Below are 23,480 nucleotides of genomic sequence, written 5' to 3' on the forward strand. Positions count from 1 at the left end.
GGTGCTATTGGGTGATCCCCATAGCCTTGCGGTGAGGGAGGCAGGGCAGATGCTGCTCCCCAGTAGGCAGATGAGGAAAGTGTAGCTATGAAATGGGTCAGCAACACCCCTGCCCCAGTTCCACCTCACCTGAGTGACCAGCAGAAGCCCCATCAGGTAGCATAGGACCGCAATGGCGAGGATCAGCAACTCACGCCGCCCTGTCTTGCGCAGTTGTCTGGGGAACATATCTACGGAGGCTGTCACCAGGCATTCCATACAAACAAACTGTGGAACCGGGGTAGAGCAGGCGAGGGGGTGAACAGATTGGCTGCTGACCTGCCTGGCCTCCTCTCATCCCATTTGCCCACACTGATGCAGGAGACAGGAGCACAGAGGGAGAAACAGGGTAGGCAGCCCTGCCCTCAGACGCAGCTCCACTGCAAGGGGTCCCAGCAGAGAAGGTTGGAAGTGGGGAGGTATCTGCCCCTAAGGCTGGGGGGCTGGGACTGGGCTTTGAGAGCTGAGCAACAGGGAGAAGGCTGAAAGGTCATTAGGAGAGCATCCATGTGCAGGAAGGCTCAGCCTTGAAAACACAGCCATAGCCTCTTCACACCAGAGGTTAGGCCACCCACCCAACCCAAAGCAAAAGTTCTGGACAGTGGAGGGCTCAAATGCAGGGCCAGCGGAAGAGGAGAGAGGGGAAAGTAATGCCAAGGGAGCAGAAGCTGGAAGAGGGTCCCCAGGGTAGGGCAAGACCCTAGGGGTGCCATACCTGGCTGTCCAGTCCTAGGAATAAGAGCATGACAAAAAAAAGGCAGGACCACAGCTGGGACAAGGGCATCATCGTCACAGCCTTGGGGAAGGCGATGAAGGCTAGCCCAGGACCTGCCAGGCATATAGCACAACTGAGTAAGCTCCAGGGCTTTGGCTGCCTGCAGAGGAGCTCTCTCCTCTCCCCAGCTTCATTTATGTCTGTGTGTGTCTGGTGCTACTGGGTGTACTCATGGGTGTGCCATGCGGGGGGTGGTTCAAAAGAGCAGGGTGAGTCCATCCATTATTTTGTTCTTCCCTGGAGAGCAAGCCATTCATTCATTCATTCATTCACACACACATTCAAGTGTCAGTCTACTGACTTGCCCACTCCCCTCCTGTCTCCCACAGGTCTGGAAGCTCTGTTTTGTGCCAAGCATTATGTGTTCCTGAGGCTAAAAGGCTCTTATCACCCAGCTTTGGGTGCATCTCTAAAGGAAGGGTCTGCATTCTCTGATTCTTCTTCTCCTTGGGTCCCAGAAAGCATGGGGGTAAGAGACCTACCTGATTCAGCCACTTCAGAAATGGGCACCCCCTGCTCTTGGGACATGAAGCCCAGAATGGAGAAGACGACAAATCCGGCCACAAAACTGGTGGCACTGTTCAGGAAGCAGAGGGCGATGGAGTCCCTGTGGGAGTTGGTGAGTGCAGACAAAGATGGAGAGGAAAAGAGAGAAGAAGAGAAAAAGAACTCATCCGGGGAGGAAAGAGTAAAAGACAGGAGAGTAAAAAGAGGAAAAAGACAAGTGCATGGAAAAGAGAAAGAGAGAATGGGGAGAAAGACAAGGTAGCAGAAAGACAAACATCAGGAGTTCAAGGAAGAGAAGGGAAAGTGAGTGAGAAGGGGAGGAGGGGGAGAAAGAAGGTGAGTTGGAAAAGGAATCCAGTGTCCTTTTGACACAACTTGCTATGGACTGGGCCCAGGATGGGGGGTCTTGGTCCCAGAGCCCACCTCCAGGACCCTGGCCCACCTCAGCCTCCAGAGAGGCTGGGGTTGCCCTCACCTGCCCCATTCAGTTCTCACCTGTAGCAGTTGTTGTGATATTTGTTGTAGCTGCCCAGGGCTGTCAGGCACCCCTGGCAGATGGCAAAGGAGAAGAAGATCTGGGTGCCGGCATCCATCCACACCTACATGAGACCCAAAGGAAGTGGTAGAGGGGACTAAAGGGAGCCAGCCAGGGCCCAGAGCCAGGGTAAGCAGAACCCAGCCCTCATCACAGCTCCATCCCACCCCTCGGTGTCCCTGAGAGTGTACTCTATATGTCCCCCTCCCCAGTAGCAAGCTCCTCTCTCCGCAGTGTCCTTCTCACAGGCAGGGCACAGGGTCAGTCTGATTCTGTGGACATTTAGGATGCACTAAATGCACTCAAGTTACCTCCATTTTCCAGCTGTGCCCTCGGTGGGTGAGACCTATCTGCAAGGCAGAGCTAAGTAAGAGTCATTGCATTTGTTCAACCAGTAAATATACATAGTGCCTTAGGCAGCTGTGACCTGGTGCAAAGAGGCCACTTGATAAAAATATAAAGAAGGCCACCAAAACTTCTTGAGAGAAGGACAAAAATGTGCTTATGCAAATCCTGGAAGAGGAAATACAAATGGCCAATAAATATGAGGGAGAATGTTCTCCCCCGCCGTAAACAATAAAATTAAGTGAAACCATAAAATGATACTTCTTGGGTCTATGAAGTTATCAAAGATTAAAATAAATTATAATCAAATCTCACAGAGACCCTGAGGGAAGAAGGGTAAAAGTATACATTTTTTCTAAATCCAATAAAAGTCAGCCCTTTGCATACAATATTTCCAACCCACAGATGGAGAATATGCAGAAAGAAACTTGCACCTGTGCTGACACATACAGACTTCATTCTTTGTCATTGTTCCCTAAACAATACAGTATAACAACTGCTTCTAGAACATCTACATTGTGGCATTACAAGTAATCTAGTGATGACGTAAGGTACACGAGAGGATGTGCATGGGCTATAGACAAATACCATGTCATTTTATTTATTTATCTGTTTTTAATTTTTTGTTTTGGTTTTAGTGGGGTTTGAATTTAGGGCTTTACACTTGCTAAGCAAGTGCTCTACCACTTGAGCCATGCCCCAAACTCTTTTTGCTTTAGTTTACTTTTCAAAGTTTTGTGATATTGCCTGGGGCTGGCCTCTGACCATGATTCTTCTACCTCTGCCTCCCAAGTAGCGGAATTACAGGTGCATGCCACCACTCCCAGCCAAAACATTTATAGTGAATTAATTAAGTCAAGTCAAGTAGGGTTTATTTTTTTCCTTTTTTGACAGCACTGGGGTTTGAATTCAGAACCTTGTATTGACTTAGGCTAGACTAGGCTATCAGAGATCAGATAGTCTATGGGTTTGGCATCATGGGCAATCCCCCCTCTGATACCAAGAGCTGCTGTGATACCAGGAAATCCTGTGAATTCTAAAACAGACATCACCTAAATGTCTGAGGCCAGGGTAAAAGCTCCAAGAGGACAGGGACATAGTTTAATTCATCCATAGCCCTCTCCTCACCACTAAACAGTACCTGGCATTTAATGGGTCCTCAGTACATTTTTGTTGAATAAATGATTAAATAATTGATAGGATGTTATATAGATATTAAAATGACATTTATGGAAGAATTTAATAGCATGGAAAACACTCATAATATAATTTAATGGAAAAAGATCCATGTTTCTCTAAATATAGTTATCTCAATTACGTTAAAATGCACACACACACCCCACATAGGAAGAAAAGAAAAGATTGGGAGGAAATACACTCAAATGCTAACAGAAATGATATCTGAGTGGCAGAATTATGAAACTTGAACTCCTTTTGCAGTTTTCTTCCATGTTATCTAATTTTTCTTCCAAAGTAAGGTAGGTCTGGGATAGGAGACATTTGGATCTGTGGTCCTCACACAGTGCCCACCTGGGGGTCCTTGAGACGGAGCAAATCTGGCTTGAGGTAGTAGACTATGCCCTGGTAGGCTCCAGGAAGGGTGACGCCTCGGATCAGCAGGATGACGAGCATCAGGTAGGGAAATGTGGCAGTAAAATAAACAACCTGGAGGAGAAGCAGGTCAAGTTCACTCCTAGAAGGGATACATCAGCCAGGAGGAGCCAGGGAATCTCCCACAGTGGTCTAGGCATCACCCATCACACTGAGCTCACTGCTGGATTCAAACAGACAGCTGAGGGTGAGCTCGTGAAATTTTCCACACCTCCCTTTACACATTCCAGTGGGTCCTACTCCCAGCCATGTGAGATGCACATCAGCAGGGCCGGGGGGAGGGGAGGACGGGGAGAGGTACAAGTTTCCAGCCCATAACCTTTCAAAGACTTTTAAAATCCAGAGTCTGCTTTCCCTCCATCCCGTATTCTGGCTGGTGTCCCCATGTCCCCTGAGGGTAGGACTGCTGTTCCAGGGAGAGGGTGGCCAGATCTGTGCAGCCATCTGCAGGGAGATTCAGACCATACCGTTCCAGCCCTATGGTTGAGGGAGAGTGAAGATCTGAGTCCTAGAGACTCACCAAGGGTGTTCCACTCTGCCCTGATCAAGCTCAGCTCCTTGCCAAGGTGGCAGACTTATCTGTACTGCTATACAACAACAACTATCATTCTTACCTTTACTCTTACTGTTGTTTTTTAACAACAACCCAGAGAAGGAAATCAGCCTAAGTATAGGGCTAATCAGAGCACCCAGCACTTGTCCTGGCTTCTAAAACCATGAAGCAAGGCTTGGCACAGTTGTTCATGCCTGTAACCCCAGCTACTCAAGAGGTAGAAATCGGGAGAATCACAGTTTGAAGCCAGCCCAGGCAAAACGTTAGCAAGACCCCATCTCAATCAGTAAGCTGGGAGGGGTGGCTATAGGGAAGCCATAGGTAGGATCACAGTTCAGTCAAGTCTGGGCAAAAATTTGAGAACCTATGTGAAAAATAACAAAAAGCCAAAAGGTCTGAGGTGTGGTTCAAGTGGTAAGAGTACTTGCCTAGTAAGCATGAGGCCCTGACTTCAAACCCCAGTACAGCCAAAAATAAAACAAAACAAAAAATAAGTAGGAAGCTTCAATCTCACTCTTGGGGTTGTGAGGTTGAAATGGTGCTCGAACCTGAATTCTCTCCATAGAACAAGCTTACTGTTGCTCATTCTTGGCTTGGCTTGAGCCCCTTCAATGATTGGCAGCTCACCTATGGATACACACCTCCAAACATATAAAGAAATGAGGAAGCAAAAAAATCAAAAATCAACAGGTCCACACTGATTCACTCCAATAGCAGGACTTTGCTGGCTTTTATTTTATTCTATTACTGATGTAAACTGATCTTTCGAAGTTTTCTGACAAAGAAGTTCCCTTCTTGTGCTAAACTAACCCCTACCTTCCCACAACTTCACCTAATCTCACCATGCATCACTCTCAGCTACTTTCTTCCAGCTTTCCAGAGTAACCCCTTCAAGTGTCCCCCTGAGCTCTGGCACCACAGAGAGCTCACAAGAAGCCAGAACACCTCACCTTGCCTGTGGACTTGACCCCCTTCCAGATGCAGAAGTAGCAAGCGACCCAGGCAAATAGAAGACACAGGGCCAGCTCCCAGCGCAGGGCCCCCAGCTCGTGGATGCCCGAGGTGATGCCCAGAACCCGTCTCCTGAGGGATTGAGAAAAATAAACACCCAGGTGAAAGGCCAAAGGGGACAATTTGTGTTTGTCACCAAGTCTCCTGACTCTTAAAGCTGACCACAGATCTCATATCCCAGGACTTCCTCCGCCCCAGCCCTGCCCCACCTCCCTGTGGCCATACCATGCTCCCACCTATGATCTGAACATCCCTGGCTATTGGGGTACCAAATCAACATAACCCCAGGGTGTCTGTGTCGTTCTAACTCATCCAGATTTCTCTGCTGTACAGAAACATAAGAGAGATCATGATGTGGGTGAGGGCTGTAGGAATGAGTGATGGAGAGTAGACATTTATAGATGCAGGGCAGTCATCAAGAACATGGGATCAAAGGGCGGCGTTGAAGATGTCAGGATCTAAAGATGGGGGCGGGTGACAGAAATGTGGATGTGCATAGGGAAAGCTCTAGACAACCAAGGGTGTGCCTGTGAGAGGGTGTGGGTAGATGTGGGTGAGAATGTTGGGGAGGACATGTGGGTTGAGTCAGTGTGAGGGTGCAGGTAGACCTGTGAGAGAAGGAACGTGGACATGCATGGTGTATGGATGGTGTATGGAGGTGGAGGTGTGGGTAGTCGTGTAGGAAGGTGGATGGGTGAATATATAGGGCTTGCCCATTTCTGTGGTGTAAATACTCCCTTGGCTGATGTCAAGCTGCCAGCATGACATCACTGAAAACAGAATTCAGAAAGACACATACTGTCAGCTCCCCTGAGGCAGTGAAGGCTACTTCCAGCATGCTGAGGAAGTGATAGTGGGCCTAAGGGAGTGTGGATTGGGGCTCGATGTGAGGATTTAGGAGGACACGGTGGGAATGTAAATGGAAATGGATGGGAAAATGTGAGTGTGGGTGGACCCATGTGGGCTTTGGTAAGTATGAGAGTGAAGGTGGACAAGTGCAGGTGTGTGTGCACGAGCTCCCTCATTTCAGTGATGTAGGTCTGGGGACCAGGATGTGGGAAGTGCAAAAAGCATCCAGAGTCTTGAACTTGTACCCCCACATTCACATTGGACACTCAGATGTCCACACTTTCTCTGCTTGGGCCCCCTGGCATGTGGCAAGCAGGCCCAGCACTTACTCCCAGAATTCCATGACAGGTGAAGTGAAGTTCTCAGAGTGGGTCACTGCACTGGCTCCTGAGTGGTTCAGAAAGTCCACACAATGCTCTGTTGGGGATAAGGTGTGGTACATATCAGTTAAGATAGGGAGAGAGGTCCTCCTGACACTCTGGCCTTGTGACCAGAGCTTCCCCGCCATTCCTAGGCCTAAGAACTTCCCTTGGATCCCCCACTTCCCACAGGGTCGGGTGGGCTGCTAAGAGGTATGTGGGAGGGGCCCTCCCCGTCATGCAGGCTACACTCACTGCTCTTGCTCCCACTAGGTTTGGCCATTCATCCAGACACCCTGCCAACCTCCAGTACAATCCAGACTGCAGGCGCATGCAGTCCCAACCTATCCACTGTCTCCATCCTACATACAAGGGACCAAGTCTATGGGCTGCTCTTCCTCCACTTGGAATGAGGCACCCATAGTGGGCTTTCTCATCCGTCATCTCCCTCCCATTGTTCTATAGCCACTGTTTTCCTTCACTCATCATGATTTGTGCTTGTTTTGTCCATTTGTCTGTTTCTGCCTCTCCACAGCAAACTCAGTAAGGGCTGGGTCTAAGCTGCCCTTGCTAGGTCTTAACACAGTGTTTGGCACATGGTAGATGCCCAGTAAACATCAAATGAAGGAATGCAGTTGTATAACACAATCCCACTGAGCTCTCACAACCACAGTGGTTTACCCAGTCACTGCTCCAGGGTCCCACAGAAGGGCTGGCCAGCAGAACTGACACATGGCTTGGCTTTGAGGCAATTTCTGCCATGAGCTCCAACACTGTTTGGCCATCACCAGCCACACAGCCCAGCCTTGAGAGCCAGGCTCCACCTCAGGGTCTGATGCATGAATACCTGTGTTCCAGGAATTGGTGCAGGTTGTCCAGGGCAGCTCAGAGGTGAAGGAGCTGAAGAGGTAGAAAAGGGCCCAGGCAAGGACAATGATATAGTAGATGTTCAAATAGGACTCGATGACCACAGACGCCAGACCAATGCCTTCAGGGATGGGCGTGGGGGAGCAAAAAGATTTCAAGAGATTAACATTAGCAAAAAAATATACTGCATAAAAGCTGCCAGTGGTGGTGCTGCCCAAGGAAAATCACTGGAGTTTATTCGTTGGCATGAAAAGCCATTCATAGCACTTCTTTTTTTTCCTTTCTTTTTTTATTTGTTTGTTTGGGTTTTTTTTTTTTTTTTTTTTTTTTGAGATAGGGTTTCACTGTGTAGCCCAGGCTGGTCTTGAACTTGTGATCCTCCTACCTCAGCTTCCCAAGTGCTGGGATTACATATGTGTACCACCACACCTAGCTCCACAGTACTTTTTCCTGAGTAGGAAAAGAAGGCCCATTCTATGCATGTCCCCACTGTTGAAATACATATTTGAATGTATGTGTTTCTTCATGAGGAAAACCCCAGAAGGATCTTCACCCAAAACATAGCAAGTAGTTCTCTGAGGGACAGGATTTCAGTTCTCGCTTTTTCAGGTATTTTTCTTTCTGCCTATCTGCGTCTTCTATTTTTCTATTATAGTCATGCATTGCTGATAAAATGAGAGGGGGCAGAATGAACAAAGGAGTAAGGACAGCATGTAAGAATCTATCTCCGAATAAGAGCAGGAGAAGGAAAGATGGGGGCAGAGAGCATGGCCCCTATGAAGCTGGGATCTGGCACTCGTGGCAGAAAGCAGGCACCTGTGTTCTTTCCTAAGCTTGGTCACTACTTATGCAGGTTCTGGGAGGTGGGGGGGATCCCTTGGTCTCCTCGGCAGAAACAGGTGCTACAAAGGTAGAATCTTTTCAGTCATTTTTAAAGCAGCATATTGCCAGATGTGCCAGGAGGCAGTCCGCCCTGCCCCTCTCCACCCCTTCCTGGACATTCTTTGTACTGAGCTCCAGAGAGTAGACGCTACATCCTAGGTGATGCTATTTAATGAAGGACTGGGTACTGTTTGGGAACAATGCACCAGCCAAAGGGCTGACTGAACAAGGCTGCTCCTGCTCCTGTGCTAGGCAGCTCCTCTCTGATTATCTTTTCTGACTGAACTGCAAAGGACAGGTTTCCCTGTGTAGTGGCCCAGGGGTCTTCAGTGAGGGCGTGGTACTGTAGAAGAGGAGGTGTGGGGACTGCCCATGGCATTCGGCCTGGGGTATTTACAGCACACAGACACCCTCTCAAGTACACAGACACACAGACAAGCAGCCACTGTGCTGCTGCCTGAATATGCTGTGCTCCCAAGGGCGTGACCTGTCCAGGCTGGGTGGGGAGCAGCCTGGTAAACACCATAGGCAGGGCATGGGGGGCTATTCTACTGGTGCCAGCTGGGAGGGAGGGGCAAGGCAGGAGTGAGGTGATGGTGGGGTTGTAGGAGCTGGTGGAGTGTGAACTGAGAAGGGAGAGTGCAGTGAGCATAGACTGCATTTCCTGTGTCCTGTGTGCACAGAGTTTGCTGGGAACAAAGGGGACAGCCAGGCCAGCAGAGAGCAGGTGGTGTGGAGCCTGCAGTACCCCAACAGAGGGGTACACACCGTGAGGAACCTCTTTCTGAGCACTCGGGCCTTGGGGAGCTCTGTAACTTGGGAAAGGAGGGAACAACAGCCTCCTCCCCACCCCATCTAGTGTCTGTCCACAGCACCCCCAGAAGATAGTCCAGGTATTCCATAGAAGCCAGCCCAGTTGTGCTGTGCAGGAGCTGGCTTCAACCCGTGGTTAGGACCCAGCTGGGTGGGACATTTCTGCTGCTGCTGAGTCCAGAGCAGAATCTCAGGGAACTCCCGAACACCCGGACAGAACATGTAGTAGAAATGTACACCAAGCTTACTCTGCCCAGCCCCCACTGCTGCCCCTACCAAGGGTCCCCTGGATGTCACAGGAGGTCAGCTGATCCCCAAGAGACACAATTACCTCCTCCAATTTGTGGGAGAGCCAAACTGCCTAAGAGCTAGGGTGTTCATGTCATCCAGCCACTCGGTTTGGCGTTGGCCTGGGGGGGCCTAGGTAGCCTAGACCCTGGGCTCTCTTAAGCACTGGCATAAGTAGAAGGGTCCTCTGCATCTTACAGGTGTAAGGAACCTCTCAAGGTCAAGACGCCTTGCGCATACCACTTGCCCCCAGGGGATGTGGCCCCATGAAGGGGCAGGGGAAAGAAACCCCATTTTCTCACATTAGTGCTACATATCCACAGAGAGAGGAGCAGGAGCTTTCCCTCATACAGTTAAGAGGACCAAGCTCAGGTAGACTTGAGTTCAAACCGTCAGTGAATTGGCCCATTTTCCTCATTCAAAATCACAAAGAAGGAAGGAAGGAAGGAAGGACCAAAATGAGGTTCATAGAGCAATGGGATGACAAAATACACGTACAGTGCTTACATGAGCCCTGACACGCAGTTCAATAGATGTGGGGTATGATCATCGTCATCATTCCCATATTTTTGTGCTTGGGGGCCTGTCTGGGACCACAGCATATACTCAGAAACATGCTTTCCACAAAGTGAAGATTAAGGCTTAAGGACCCTTTCCAAGTCCTGGACCTAATTTGGCATTTGTAATTTTGTAGTATTTTTCTTGACATGTGACCTCTTCCCCAAGCCTTATAAGACTGGGTCCTAGAAAGCCTAATTGTTCACTTAGCACAAGCAAGAGTAGATGAAGAATGAGGCAGTGAACAGGTACAGAAGGGGAGGGGTGATGGAAGAATTTAGGCAAGATGGTAACCCATGGGCAGGTAGGCAGAGGGAAGACTCACCCTGGAAGAGGGGACAGATCTTCCTCCAGGCTGTGACGCTGCCTTGGCTGGTGTATTGGCCCAACGCCACCTCCAGGAAGAACACTGGGATGCCACAGCTGAAGAAGAAGATGAAGTAGGGGACGAAGAAGGCTCCTGCAGAGGAGAGGAGAGGCAGGGACTAAGTCACACTTGCTCCTCTCAGCCCTCAGCCCTCCCAGAGTCCTATCCTCCAGCACCTTCTTCCTAAGGTGCCTCCTCATACTTCCCAAGGCCAAGGTGGCCTCTTCCTATCTGTGTGCTGTCAGAGGTGTTGGGCAGAAAAAGTCTGTTTTGAACCCGTGTGAGGTGGGCAGGAACTTTGAAAGGAAAGGAAAGGAAAGACTCTCCAGGTAGAAATCCTAATGTATGCACTATTTATTTTCTCAGTGTGCTTTACAAATCTAGTTAATGCATTATTTTTGGAACAAAAATATGTGTTCTATATACTTTGATACGTTTATTAAACTATCAGGTTTGGCACATTTTAGAGAAAAACAAACAAAAACACCTTGGAAACATTCTTTTCCTACTTATAATTTCCAGAGGGTTTCCCCTCTACCAGGCTCTGATCTACACGGGGCTCCCAGCAAAAAAGACCATTCTGTGAGAGGTGCTGACTTACAGACCGAAAGGGAAGCCAAGCCTAAGAGATGGCCAGAAAATTATACAATGGGATTGAAGACAGTCCAAAGTCCCAAATGCCCACCCATCAGGAGTTATGAAGGCACTGGCTTCACCTCAGAGGTTCATCTAGGGGTGAGTGGATTCTTGCTCATGGCCCAGTGATGACACCTAACACTTATCTGCTGTTTATTATATGTCAGGCTTTCCTCTAAATGCTTCACCATCATCAAAACCCTCACAAAACAACTTCCCGTAGGTACTAGGTCATCCCCATTGTACAGATGAGAAAACAGAGGCCAGGTTAAACATGCAAAAATTGAGACACAAATGAGGAAACCGAGACACCAACCTAGCAAGTCTGATTCTGAGGCCTTCCTCCTTCCCTCCCTCCCTTCCTTCCTTCAGATTGAACACAGGGCTTTGCACTGCTAGACAAGTTGTCTACTACTTAAGCCACATCCTCAGCTCATTTTGATTTAGTTTAATTTTCACATAAGGTCTAGTTCAGGCTAGCCTTGAAACCTTGACCCTCCCCTCTCTGCCTACCTCTTGGCTAGGATTACAGTCATGAACCACCACACCTGGCCCTTAGACTTTTGATAAGCACACACATATACTTTTATTTTTTCACAACAAAAAGCTCTCCATATCAATAACTTTATATGTATATCATCAGTTCAAAGGCTATATGATAGTCCACTGTATAGAATCCTAGAGTATTTTGCCAGTGCCTTATCATAGAACTTTTTGTTGCTTCATTAGAAACACTGCCACATTCTTGTGCACTTGTCTAATTTGCTGAGTCTAAAAGCATGCCCCCCATTTTCTGCTTTGCTTTATGTGTGTCTTCACTTTGTGTTTGTAGGTATCTTTGGTAAAATGCATACAACATAAACCATTCTAGTCACTTTAAGCATAGAGTTCAACAGCATTAAATACATTCGTTATGCAACCTCCACCACCCATTTCCAGAACTCTTTCATCTTCCCAAACTGGAACTCCATGCATTAAACTCTAACTCCTTGTTCCCTTCCCTCTCCAGCCCCTGACAGCCATGATTCTACTCTCTGTCTTTATGAAATTGTCTAATCTAGGTCCCTCACATAAAGAGAAATATACTCAAACCAGACTCAGGTTTATTTAATTTAGCATGTCATCAAGATTCACCCATGTCATAGCATAAATCAGAATTTCCTTTTTAAAGGCAAAATAATGTTCCCTTGTATGCATTACCACATTTTTCTTACCTATTCACTTGCTAGGTGACATTTAGATTCTTCTCATCCTTGGAGTATGCACAGTTTTATAAGGTCTTTAACATGCATTTTCAAATTGCCCTTCAAAACACTTACGCCAGCCTCCCCATATTTGTTCTCCCCATATTTGTATGTGTGTGAGAGAGAGAGAGAGTAAAGGATGGGTTGTGTCTTCTGGACTCTTGGGAGTCACAAGTCCCTAACTCCACAGAACCTGGAGTCCTTCTTAAGCCTTTCCAGCCACAGTGACGCTAGAACCAGTAAGCAAGCCACCACAGACACCACTGGCTTGGGCTTGAGATGCAAGGATGGTTGTGGGGTCTGGGCTCAAGGGCCTCTCCCAAGGTCACTTCACAGGATGTCCCTGGGGCTAGTGACCCACCAGCTGTACGAAATCCTTCCTTCTAAAACAGGAGGTGGATTCAGTTCTATTCTTGGAATATGACTTTTGTGCGACAGAAGAGGGGGGACTTCCTGAGGCCTGGAGCTAAGCCTCCCTCAAGCTCTGTCTAGCAGGCCTAGACCTTTGAGAGGCAGGGGAGGAGGCTGGTTCTGGATTGATTGCAGGGGCATCCTCCATCCTTAGCTTTCTCCCTGAGCTTCTAACACAGGCACTACAAATGTCTCACTCTCAAATTAACTGGTCAAACCCTTGCCTGGGAGGTTCACCTGATCCACAGTTCTCCTATTGTCTGCCCTGGCTATGGACACCAGCAGCCTGATGATGTCCCATGGGGATGAGGTTTGCAGAACAATGACTTGAAGCTTGGGATTAGTTTAAAGTCTCCTCCCTCTCTCTAAGTCAAGCCAAGTGCTCTTTCTTGAAGCACTGACAATGTCAACAATCAGAATCGCATGCAGTTCTCTTTGGGGGTGAACCATTTCTTTAAATACGATCTGGTTTAGTGGCTTCCCTCTTTTTCATAACCAAAGGGGATATTAGACAGATAACCTTATTATTTGTCTACTTTTTTGAAAGACTTTTCTCTACAGAGCTGTGTTTATTAACTAATAAATTTCCCTATGTATATTAATAAAAACTATAAGTAACTGCCAATCAGGGCTTATAGGCAGCTTGAGATAAATCCTATTACCACAGTGAGTCAGGACAAATCAAGCCTAAAGTGAAGAAAAAAATTGACATTTGGATTAGTTTATGATATTGTGTACCCATATAAATCCATTATACATCCATTTGTCTGAAATGAGGAAAATAGTCTCTTTATTACCTTCCTAGACTTCCAAGGCCAGTAACCCCAGGCTGTGACTCCAGATTTCATTTAGGCCCCTCTTGTTAAAAGATGAGGGAAAGAGGACTGGGGACATGGATCAAGGGGTAGCCTGTGAATAGGCTACATGAGGACTAGGGTAGGCATCGGGATCAAGTGCAGTCCTTCAAGGGAACCCATTGCTTTTCTCTCAGTTGCATCTTTAACCTGAGAAAAGATGGGGGTCCTGTGCCAGAAAGGATCACCAGAGCAATCGTCACTCAGGTGGTGGTCATCTTGAGATGATCTCAAGATGACCAAGTGACTGGTCCCTCTCCTGCCTAGCAAACACAAGGCCCTAAGTTCAAACTCCATAAAAAGATAAGGGGAAAAAAAAGGTATAAAAGTGGTAGCCTGTCTTTCCCAAGCACAGTCTCTGTATCTGTGGGAGACTGGTTCCAGAACCTGCCTCAAGTCCCTCAAAGAAACACCACAGTGTTTGCATGTTACCTATGCACTTCCACTATTTATGACATCTAATACAATCAATGCTAATGCTGTGTAGCATTGTAGGGGGAATAATAACAAGGAAAATAGCCTTTACATTTTCAGTATAAATACAGTTTTTTAAAAAATATATTTGAACCACAGTTGGCTGAATCCATAAATGCCAAACCTATGGGTACAAAGGGCCCACTGTAGTTTGGTTGGAAAAGAGCTAAAGTGATACAGACATAATGCCACCTTCTTTGGTCCTCCCCATATTACAGCTGACCTGGGCTCAGGCATCAGAGCCTGAGGTCCTGTCTTCTGACCTCATGCTCTCTTCTTTCAGGTGGCAGGGCGAGATGCATACAGGGAGATAGGAGTTAGCCACGTCACTGCATGCATCTAACTAGCTCCATGGACTTTCCTAGTCTTCCTCTGTGAAGTAAGGGCTAGCCCTGAGCTCTGGCTCCAGCATCCTGTCTGTCTATCACACTAGGTCCTGGGAGAGAAAAGTAACGCCTCCTTCCTGCCTTCTCTAACCAATGTCAGTCTCCCATCCATCTCAGCACCAGAGCCCTCATCTACCCAAGAAACTCCATTTCTTTTTCCTTGGAGTCATTAATTTAAACAGTTTGTGATAATAACTGTAAGTTCTAAATCAGAGCAAGACATGTAGTAGCCACTAGTCAAATTAAATATAAAAAGTATTTAAAAGGATTTTCTAAACAATGGTTATCTCTAAATATGGATATTTCTTCTTTTTCTCTTCCTGGAATATTTCTGATATTTATAATAAATACACATCACTTCTACAGGGAGAATAAAGGTAATTTCAAGAGGCAAAAATGAACCTGACCGATTACAAAGGACTATATAGCAAAGATTCCATTTATTTGAAATATCCCCAAGAGGCAGATCCATAGAGGCAGGCAGCAGATCAGTGTTTTCCATGGGGTGGAGAGGGATGAGGAGTGACTATTTGTGGGCACTGGTTTCTTTTGGGAATGAGGAAAATATTCTAAAATTGATTGTGGTGATGGTTGTACAATGTTGTGAATATATTAAAAATGATTAAATAGCATACTTAAAAAATAATTTCTGGCCCTTCCTCACCACGACCTTGCTAATTTTTATTACCAGTGCTAAAATACTGTAAAATTATGTTTCTTTCATTTGAGAAAAAATCATAGATAAGCTATCATTTCCCCAATAAAACTTCTTCAGTGGCTCCAATGTCATTTGGAGCAGAACCTACAAGATCAGCCTCAGTTTCCTCTCTGAGCTCAACCTGTTATCTTCCTGTCTCCCATCTGTTCCCCAAAAGGCTACTTTCACTTTCACCCCAGGGCCTCTGCACTTGCTGTTCACTCCATCGGGAATGTTCTCCTCCATACCTAAGACTCCTTCCTTTGCATCCTTCAAAGGTCACCTTCTCAGCAAAACCTTTCCTGGTCATCTATTTCACACTTCAAACCCTTCCTGGTCCTGTGATCCAGCTTTATTCCCTCTCCCTGCTTTCCTTCTGGTGACTTTGCTCACCACTGTGCAACACACCACGTGCGTTTCTTGCCTGTGATCTGCACCCTTTGTTAGAATACAACACACAGGAGAGTTCTGTTTTGTATCTAGGACAGTGCCCGACACATGCTAGGCCTGCAATAACATGAATTGAATGAATGAATGAACAAATGAACGAACAAACGAATGAATGAATGAGTCTTGTCAGCCATTGACATCTGTATAAGATGAACCCACATTCCTGGCTGCTGCCCGTTGCCTCATTTAAGAGTCACTGTGCCCTAGGGGGAGTATCATCCCATTTCATAGAGGGGACACTGAGACTAGAGATGGAGTTGGAACTCAACCTGAGCCCTCCAGCTCCAGACAGCCCTCCTTCCATTTTACCACTCTGCCCAGAAAGGAAGGGTCAAGGTAGGCTCTGCCCAGCTGACAGGGCAGAGCTCTCCCCACCATGCCTACCTCAAAGTGAACTCACCACCTCCATTTTTGTAGCAGAGATAGGGAAACCTCCAGACATTGCCCAGCCCAATGATCTCCCCGGCCACTGACAGCACAAACTCCATCTTGTTGGTCCACTGGCCCCGATCCTTCACCTGGTCGTCGTCTTCCTTGTTCAACGTCTCTCCCTCTTCAGGGACCCAGGAGACCACAGGAGGCCCATCCTCGTGGACTGCTACTTTGCTCTCCATAGCCATGTAGTGGATTGGAAGACCCTGTGGGGCAGGGTGGGATGGCAAGGGAGGCAAAGATTGGTGGGAGGAGAAGGAATGAACTGTAACCCCTGTGACAGTCCCTGCCCAACCCAGCCCAATTTTGCTGCTGTCATATTGTTTTTCTTCTTAAATTCTATGGCATTTCCACATAAAGTTTCACTGCAAATCTTAGATTACATTTTTGCAGATGGGAAAAGCAGGTCTTTACAGATTAAGTGACTTGCCCAAGACCAGTCAGGAGAAGACCAGGATTAAAACCCAGGCTCGGGACCTTTTGTTTCAAATACCTTTTGATCTTTGTAGCCAGTCACCAGCCTAGCAGGCCCTTCTGCCCAGATTCTCACTATTCCATGAGTGACACTAGCCTAACCTCTGGCCTTCAGGCCAGAAAGGATCAAAGGCTGACAGGGGTAATGGGGTCAAAGGGCAGGCATGGCTGAGGTGGCTGCATGGTACTCTCCTGGCCAGTTGTGATCAATAGATAGATCGACTCAGGGTAAACATGGGGTGCTAGCTAGGCCTGGGTGTCTGATTGGGAGGGAACGAGAAGGTGGGGGCCTCTGAACAAGTTTAGATGAGGACTAGGAGCTGAACCAGGGTCAAGTAGGCCTTCCAGGGATTCTGTTACTTTTCTCTCAGTTGCATCTTTATCCTGAGAAAAATTGGGGGCCCTGATGCCAGAAGGGGTCACCTGAGCAACTGTCACTTGGGTAGTGGTCATCTTGAGGTGACCCCAAGATGACTAAATGACTGGTTCCCTTTAAGAAAAGTCTAAGAGGAGCTTAGAACCTGCCCTCCCCTTCTCTCTACCCTTCTAGTGAACCTAGCATTCCCTGGACATCCAGGAGAGTGACATGCGTCACTCTTGGTGCTATTTTCTGTCCCTCTCTTCTGTTTGTCAATTGCCAGGAGATGAATTGCATCTGGAATCTGTGTTTACCTTCTCCTCCCTCCACCCCCACAAACGGTCAGCCTGAGGCCTGTCAGGGAAGTGCCAGGAGGAGGTGCCCAGCTGTAGAGAGAAGCACGTCCCACTGCCCCTCACCTCTGAGGGGCGTTGGGGAAATCAAGTGACCAGGTCTACCAAGTGCTCCATGTTCCTCCGAGGTTCTAGGGAAACACAAGGGAGTCTTTTTTATTAAGGAAGAGTCTGTGTTTATTTGTTGGTCTTTTTAGCCCAGGCAACAGCCCAAGCCCAAGTCAGTTAGAAAGGCGTGGGCAGGAGCCATTTGAGGTTATGGAAATTTTTGAAGGTGACTTGGAGGGTACAGGTTATCCCAGGAAGGGGAAAGCCCATCAATGTGAAATTCTGGTATTGGTACCTACTCAGAGGTTTTTATCACAAGCTTAGTCCAAGAGGCAGGATGAGGAGAGAGTCACCCGGTAGAAATGCAGGGCCTTGGGCCTCTGGTACAAGGAGGAAGGAGGGAAAGAAGGGAAGGGAAGGGAGTTCCAGGACAGAAGTAAGAGGCCAGACCCATGGGGCTTTGCCCAGAGCCTCTGGTGAAAGAACAGGGAACAGGGTCCTAGGGTTGCTGTGTTGTGCTCTCCTGGCCAGTTCTGAATACAGACAGAATAATTGGAACTGGGCATCCTGAGGAATGGCCCCTGAATCGTTACCACATAAATGAAGGAATAAATGAATGAGCTTGCAAACACTAATACAAAAACATCAGACAGGAACCCCAAATTCATCCAAATTCACTAATTACAATCATAATAAAAGGTTAACATTTGAGTACGCACTATGCTAAAAAAACATACAAATCTTTGTGTACATTATCAGATCACACAGGTTTTTCTACTATTAGCTCCATTTTATATATAAGAAGTAAGGTTCAAGATTAGCAAACGGTGCCTAGCACATAGCATGTGCTCAGTAAAACTGACTTTTGAAGAGCTAAATAAACTTACCAAGACAATAATTGGTGGCACTGGGTCTTGGCTTTCTGTGTGACCTTAGGCAAATCACACCTCCTCTCTGAGCCTTGAATCTCCCTGGAAGAGAGAATGATCCCTGCTCAACAGGGGTATTGGAAGAGTGGGAAGATAACAACGAGGTCTGGGAAAGATGAGGAGAAATTGTCTTTGCTTGCCAAGCAATAGGGTAGCTGGGTCAGGGCAAACCCCAAGCATGTGGGTCCCCAAGGTAGCAGTCGGGAGACAAGCCTTACTGTCCCCAGACCACAGGCAGCTCTTGCAAGATCAATGTATTTTGAACACCTGGAGGAGGGAGACCTGGTAGAAAGAGGAGTAAATGAAGGAACAAATGAAAGGAAAACCAGAGGAAAGCAGGATCAGGTCAGGAAATCTCAGAACAGTGTTTGGGCCCAGGATTTAGGTTGTATCAAGATGGGAGGAGAGAGAAGAGAACATGAGCTGATGAATGGCCACTGACACAGCTCTTTTTTTTTAAATATAAAGACTGTTAGGAGCAGCATGACTGATGGGTAAGAATGAAAAACTGGAATGGCAGAATGGAAGCAAGAAAAGTGAAAAAGAAAGCTGGCCCCAAGCCACGGTAAGTCGAGGGAAAAGAGGCTGAAATTGCAGCAAGAGGGATTGAAGTTAGACTCAGGGAAGAAGTGTCCTGGAGGACATTAAGCAATAACAAGTTGTCCAGAGCTCTCCCTTTTTGGTTACTTTTAAAAGCCAAATAGGCCAGGTGTGATGACGCACACTTGTAATCCCCAGCATTCAGGAGGCTGAGGCAGGAGGATCATAAGTTTGATCTTTAATATACAGCCTGAAGTACATAATGAGACCCTGTCTTGAAAGAAAGAAAGGAAGGAAGGAAGGAAGGAAGGAAGGAAGGAAGGAAGGAAGGAAGGAAGGAAGGAAGGAAGGAAGGAAGGAAGGAAGGAAGGAGAGAGAAAGCAAGCCAAAGGAAGAAGCCAAAACAACAGCACAGCACATCCCTTGTGCCCACCCTCTGGCTCATTTGCTAGGAATGGTTTAATGACAGCACTGTTCACAGCAAAGATGACTTCTGGAGATACCTCCTCCCCAGGGTCCACCCAGCTCTGTGACCTCTGCAGCCCAGCATATTTCCCTCAGGCTGCCCCCTGCTTTGTCAAGCCGGGGTGGGATGGGAGAAGGGACTGGGTCTCACCATGCTCCTTTGCCCTCCAGAAGCAGAGATACCAGTGCACACACTGGGCTCTAGCTTTCAAGAGACTAGAAAGTACAAAGATAACTGTTTTCAGGAGCTAGACTCGAGTAGGCACGTCCAGAAGTACTGCTCTCCATGAGCTGACTGGGCACCAGCTGCACTCCCAATCCAGCCTAGGAATGTCCCAGCCCACCTCCAACCCACACCCACATACCAAGAGCCATGCCCACACACACACACTGGTGCCATTCCCCGTCACGTCCCTTTGCACACACATACCTGTGTGCACGGCACCAGAGCCTGACTCCTCTGTAGTCCTTAACAGCCAGTGGGTGGCTGGGCTCTGCTGGTGGCTTCTCACACCTTCTCTCAGTGCCCTCATTGCCTCCTCAGGCACAAGCAGATCCAGACACCCCCACACACATACACTACCCCCCAGCCAGTACAGCTTCCTTCTTGTGGGATACACTCAGCTTCCGGCTACCAGCTTGGCTGAGAGGGAAAGGCAGGAGCCCACCACCTGTGCCAGGTTAATTATGGATCCTGTTCACCCGCTGTCCTCCCCACCTCTCTGGCACTATCTACCCCCTTCCCCTTCAGGCACTCACTGCAGAGGGCCAGCTCCCCATCTGTGGATTCTTCTGCTACACAGGCTTGTCCTGGAGGAACCCCAGTGCTGTGGATGGGGAGGGGACATTCCAGAGGGGGCACCTATTGTCCCAGCATTCTCTGTGCTCCCAAAGGACTCACACTTGTTTCCCACCCAGACACACACAGTTCTACCAAGTCTTGCCTCCCAGGTATCAGCCGTTCAGCCCCACTGGGGCAAGCAGAGACTTTGAAGGCTTTGGCAACTTTGTACTTCCTTCTCACCTCAGTCCCCCACGGTCAGCTCAGCTCCTTGCATCAGTCAGTCCCCAGGGAAGCAGCACCGCTTGCTGAGAGAGAGCTGCTGGGACCTGAAAGGGAAATGTCTCCACCTTCAGTCCTCCTGTTCCTCCCAGGGCAGAATCCCATCCATGTGGTCCTGGTCCCAGACAGAAAGCCACTCCGACTCTCCGTGTGTGTATTGGGAAGTGAAGGGACAGAGGAACACCACAAGCAACAGGAGAGAATGAGGCCAAAAGTCTGTGAACCAGGATTACAACATCCAACCTCAGGAAGTCAACCCTCTGTCCCTGTGCCCCACCCCTACCCCACTCCCACTGCAGCCCCCTCCTTCCTAACTGGTGCCCTTCTGGAGGGCACTGTCCCAAGATGAGCTGGGCTGAGCTGATCCCTTAGGCAGGGGAAGGGGCTCAGGCACTCACTGTCTGACCTCCCCTACCCTTCTCTTTTCCTTTTCCCCTCCCCCAGTACCATCTCCTTCTCAGGCCAGGTATAGCCTTCTCTTACCAGAACAGTAGGACAGGAACCACCACCTCCCAGGCTGGATACTGAGAACCTTGGGAGGGGAGTTGGCCTCACTGACGAGGGCACGGGAGGAGGGTGAATCACACACTGGAGTTTTCCACCAAGTACCTGCCTTCTGTGGCTTCCAGACAGAGCCCTAGACCTTCCCAGACACTACCCTCTCCCTGGGATTTTCCTAGAGAAGGCTGCACTTCTCAGGAAGCACAGGTAGAGAGGACTGGATTTCAGACAGCCCACCCTGACTTCCCACAACTCGTCTGCTCAGCAAGGTGAGGACTGAGCCTTAGTTTCCCACTCTGAAACAGTAGGTAGCATGTGCTTTGCAGGGCTGCTATGAAAGTTAAGGCCAATGTGATAAGTGCTTGGAAATCAGCAGTCGAGGGGAGCTGCTGGTATCTTTTGTGAGTCTTCTGGAAGCGGGGCTGTGGTTGTGAAGGTCTGGTCCCAAGTGACACTAATGATACCCTGGTCATCTCTCAGCACAGAGGCACACAACTAGGATTTGTCTGGAACAGCCTGGCATGTTTAAATGTGTGTACCTCACACCACATGCCCAGTGGGCTTCTCCAGAACGGGGTCCCCTCTCCTCACTGCTTCTAAGCATGCCTTCATGATAGTGGACGCAGGACCGTCCCCTGGTCCTTCATTCAGAAAAGCCCATAAGAGGGGAAGTTGTGGGAGAAAGGGAAATTTCCCTTTACATGTGCTTCCTCTTTGTGTTTTAGAACGTCCCAGCAGCACAGGGGTGTGAAGTGAGAATCGCAGGCTGTAATTTTCCACCAAGCTCCCTCACTTGCTGTCTCTTGGGCCCCTTTCAGCCTCTCCTGTGGGGTTCCCCATCAAGGAAAGCCAGAGTGAGTCTCAATTCTTGAGACTTTACCTCTGTGAACCCAGAAGCCAGGCTGAGGATTGGCTCTGGTCGGGGAGGACATGGCTCAGCAGAATCTACTCTTGTTACCCCTTCTGCTATCCTGGTCAATCTTCATGGCTGTGTTTGCCCTGTCCCTGCATGTTGGATCTACCATACAGTGACCATTGAGCTTATGACAGAGGAGACACCAGACACCAGCCTGGTTGAGGCTACCCAAGAATAAAACACCAATTCACCCTCTTCCCAGCCTGATTCTCTTCCTCCCCATCTTCTGAGGGAGTGGAGTTTGATTTTCCCCCAAAAGAGCTGCCTAATCTCTCCCTGTCTTTTCTTAACTGCTTCTGGCCTTAGTCTCACTATCTGAACTTTGAGCCCTCCCTTATTCAAGCCCACCCCAATTCCTGCATCCCCCACTGCCTGCTGGGTATTCAGACCAACTGGAAAACTCAGGGAACTAGAGACCCTGTCTTTGCAAAAGGGAGGAAGCTTGGAAAGTCTGGGCTATTTCCATATGAGGAAGGGTCCAGAGCTGATATGAAATACGATCGAATGAAGAACCATTAGACCCCACAGGATGTGCTCACCACCACTATCTCCTTTTAGAGGAACTGAAATGGAATCCATTTCCTAAGCACCTAACTCAGGCTAACTGCTTTACATGTCACTTCATGTAACTCCTTAGGAGCCTTGAAATGTGGCATTATTAGCCTCATTGTACAGATGAGAACACAGGAGGGAATAGAAGCAAAGTGTTTTGTTCCAAGACCATGCACTAGCAAATAATGGAGCTAGGATTTGAACCTGGGCCTCTTGGTTCAAAAAAAAAAAAAAATCTATGCAGATATATTCCACTACAGTATACTGTTTCCCAGGCCATGAACATCTAAAGGGCAGTAGTCTCATTCCCTAATTCTTTGTTTCTGCCCCTAGCACTTAATACAGTGCCACCTCAGCAGGTATGAGGGCTTCAGAGTAAGTTTGAGGACCAAGATCCAAGCCAGGACTGCAAGCCTCTGTAAAGAAGTGTGCCTGGGCTGGGTACTGATGGCTCCCATCTATAATCCTAGCTACTTAGAAGGCAGGATCATGGAGGATCATGGTTCAAAGCCAGGCCCGACAAATAGTTCATGAGACCCCATCTTGAAAAACAACCCTTCACAAAAGAAAAAAAAAAAAAAAAAAGCTGGTTGAGTTCCTTCCTATTATTGCTTATACTCTCTCTTCAACAAAATTAGAGATAAGGGCAAAATAGTTTCTGCCGGGTATTGAGGGGGTGGGGGGGAGAGGGAAGGAGGGGCGGAGTGGGTGGTAAGGGAGGGGGTGGGGGCAGGGGGGAGAAATGACCCAAGCCTTGTATGCATATATGAATAATAAAACAATAAAAATAAATAAATAAAATAAATAAATAAATAAAAAGCTGGTTGAATGGCTCAAGGTATAGGCCCTGAGTTCAAGTCCCAGTACCACAAAAACAAAAAAGTGTGCTTGGCTGACAGCAGGATCTCTGAACTGCTGCACATGTGCACATTTGTCTGAGGATAGTGAGGGACCTTGAGCACATGTATGAGTCTGGGACATGCTGTACCTGGTGTACAAAGTCTGAGCTCTCGAGGTGGCCTGGTGGGCTCAGTGCCTGCTGAGTGCTTCCTACTGCCATAGGAAGCTTCTCAAAACTCTGCAGCTACGTGCTTCCCTCTACACTCAACTGTCACCTGTCTTTCTTCTCTAACAGGTGTGGCCTCTGGTCATGATGGGGCTCCCCTTCCTGTTGTGCTTTCTTCCTCTGGGAACTGAGGGATCCAGTCTCTACCCTTCCAGGCAGGAAAAGCAGATGGGACTGAAACAGTCTTTGCCCCCCAACCCCCCCACCCAAATCCTCTTCCCCACCCTTGGCCAAAGCCAAGGCCAAGACCTGCTGCTCCAAGTCCTGACCCA

General features: G+C 48.1%; 1 protein-coding gene across 8 annotated transcripts in view; it reads right to left on the reverse strand.

Moving 5' to 3' along the window:
- Slc6a12 (solute carrier family 6 member 12) overlaps nucleotides 1-20,411 on the reverse strand; it is a 38,845-nt gene extending 18,434 nt beyond the window's left edge. The window contains exons 1-14 of one of the 8 annotated variants that reach the window (XM_074076317.1): nucleotides 20,135-20,411; nucleotides 18,064-18,147; nucleotides 17,195-17,259; nucleotides 15,912-16,149; nucleotides 10,318-10,452; nucleotides 7,432-7,572; nucleotides 6,555-6,642; nucleotides 5,316-5,448; nucleotides 3,732-3,866; nucleotides 2,168-2,206; nucleotides 1,817-1,920; nucleotides 1,297-1,421; nucleotides 755-867; nucleotides 130-267 (exon numbers count right to left, since the gene is read on the reverse strand). In XM_074076317.1, coding sequence (XP_073932418.1) covers nucleotides 130-267; nucleotides 755-867; nucleotides 1,297-1,421; nucleotides 1,817-1,920; nucleotides 2,168-2,206; nucleotides 3,732-3,866; nucleotides 5,316-5,448; nucleotides 6,555-6,642; nucleotides 7,432-7,572; nucleotides 10,318-10,452; nucleotides 15,912-16,131 — 1,371 coding nt within the window. In that variant the 5' untranslated portion in view covers nucleotides 16,132-16,149; nucleotides 17,195-17,259; nucleotides 18,064-18,147; nucleotides 20,135-20,411. Of the gene's footprint in view, nucleotides 1-129; nucleotides 268-754; nucleotides 868-1,296; nucleotides 1,422-1,816; nucleotides 1,921-2,167; nucleotides 2,207-3,731; nucleotides 3,867-5,315; nucleotides 5,449-6,554; nucleotides 6,643-7,431; nucleotides 7,573-10,317; nucleotides 10,453-15,911; nucleotides 16,150-17,194; nucleotides 17,260-18,063; nucleotides 18,148-19,261; nucleotides 20,112-20,134 lie in introns of those variants that run through there. The other 7 variants (XM_074076320.1, XR_012448916.1, XM_074076316.1 and 4 more) reach the window with 7 other exon arrangements.
- Nucleotides 20,412-23,480: the final 3,069 nt, after the last annotated feature.

The sequence above is a fragment of the Castor canadensis genome, chromosome 6 (assembly GCF_047511655.1).
Source record: "Castor canadensis chromosome 6, mCasCan1.hap1v2, whole genome shotgun sequence".
Classification (NCBI taxonomy): Eukaryota; Metazoa; Chordata; class Mammalia; order Rodentia; family Castoridae; genus Castor; species Castor canadensis.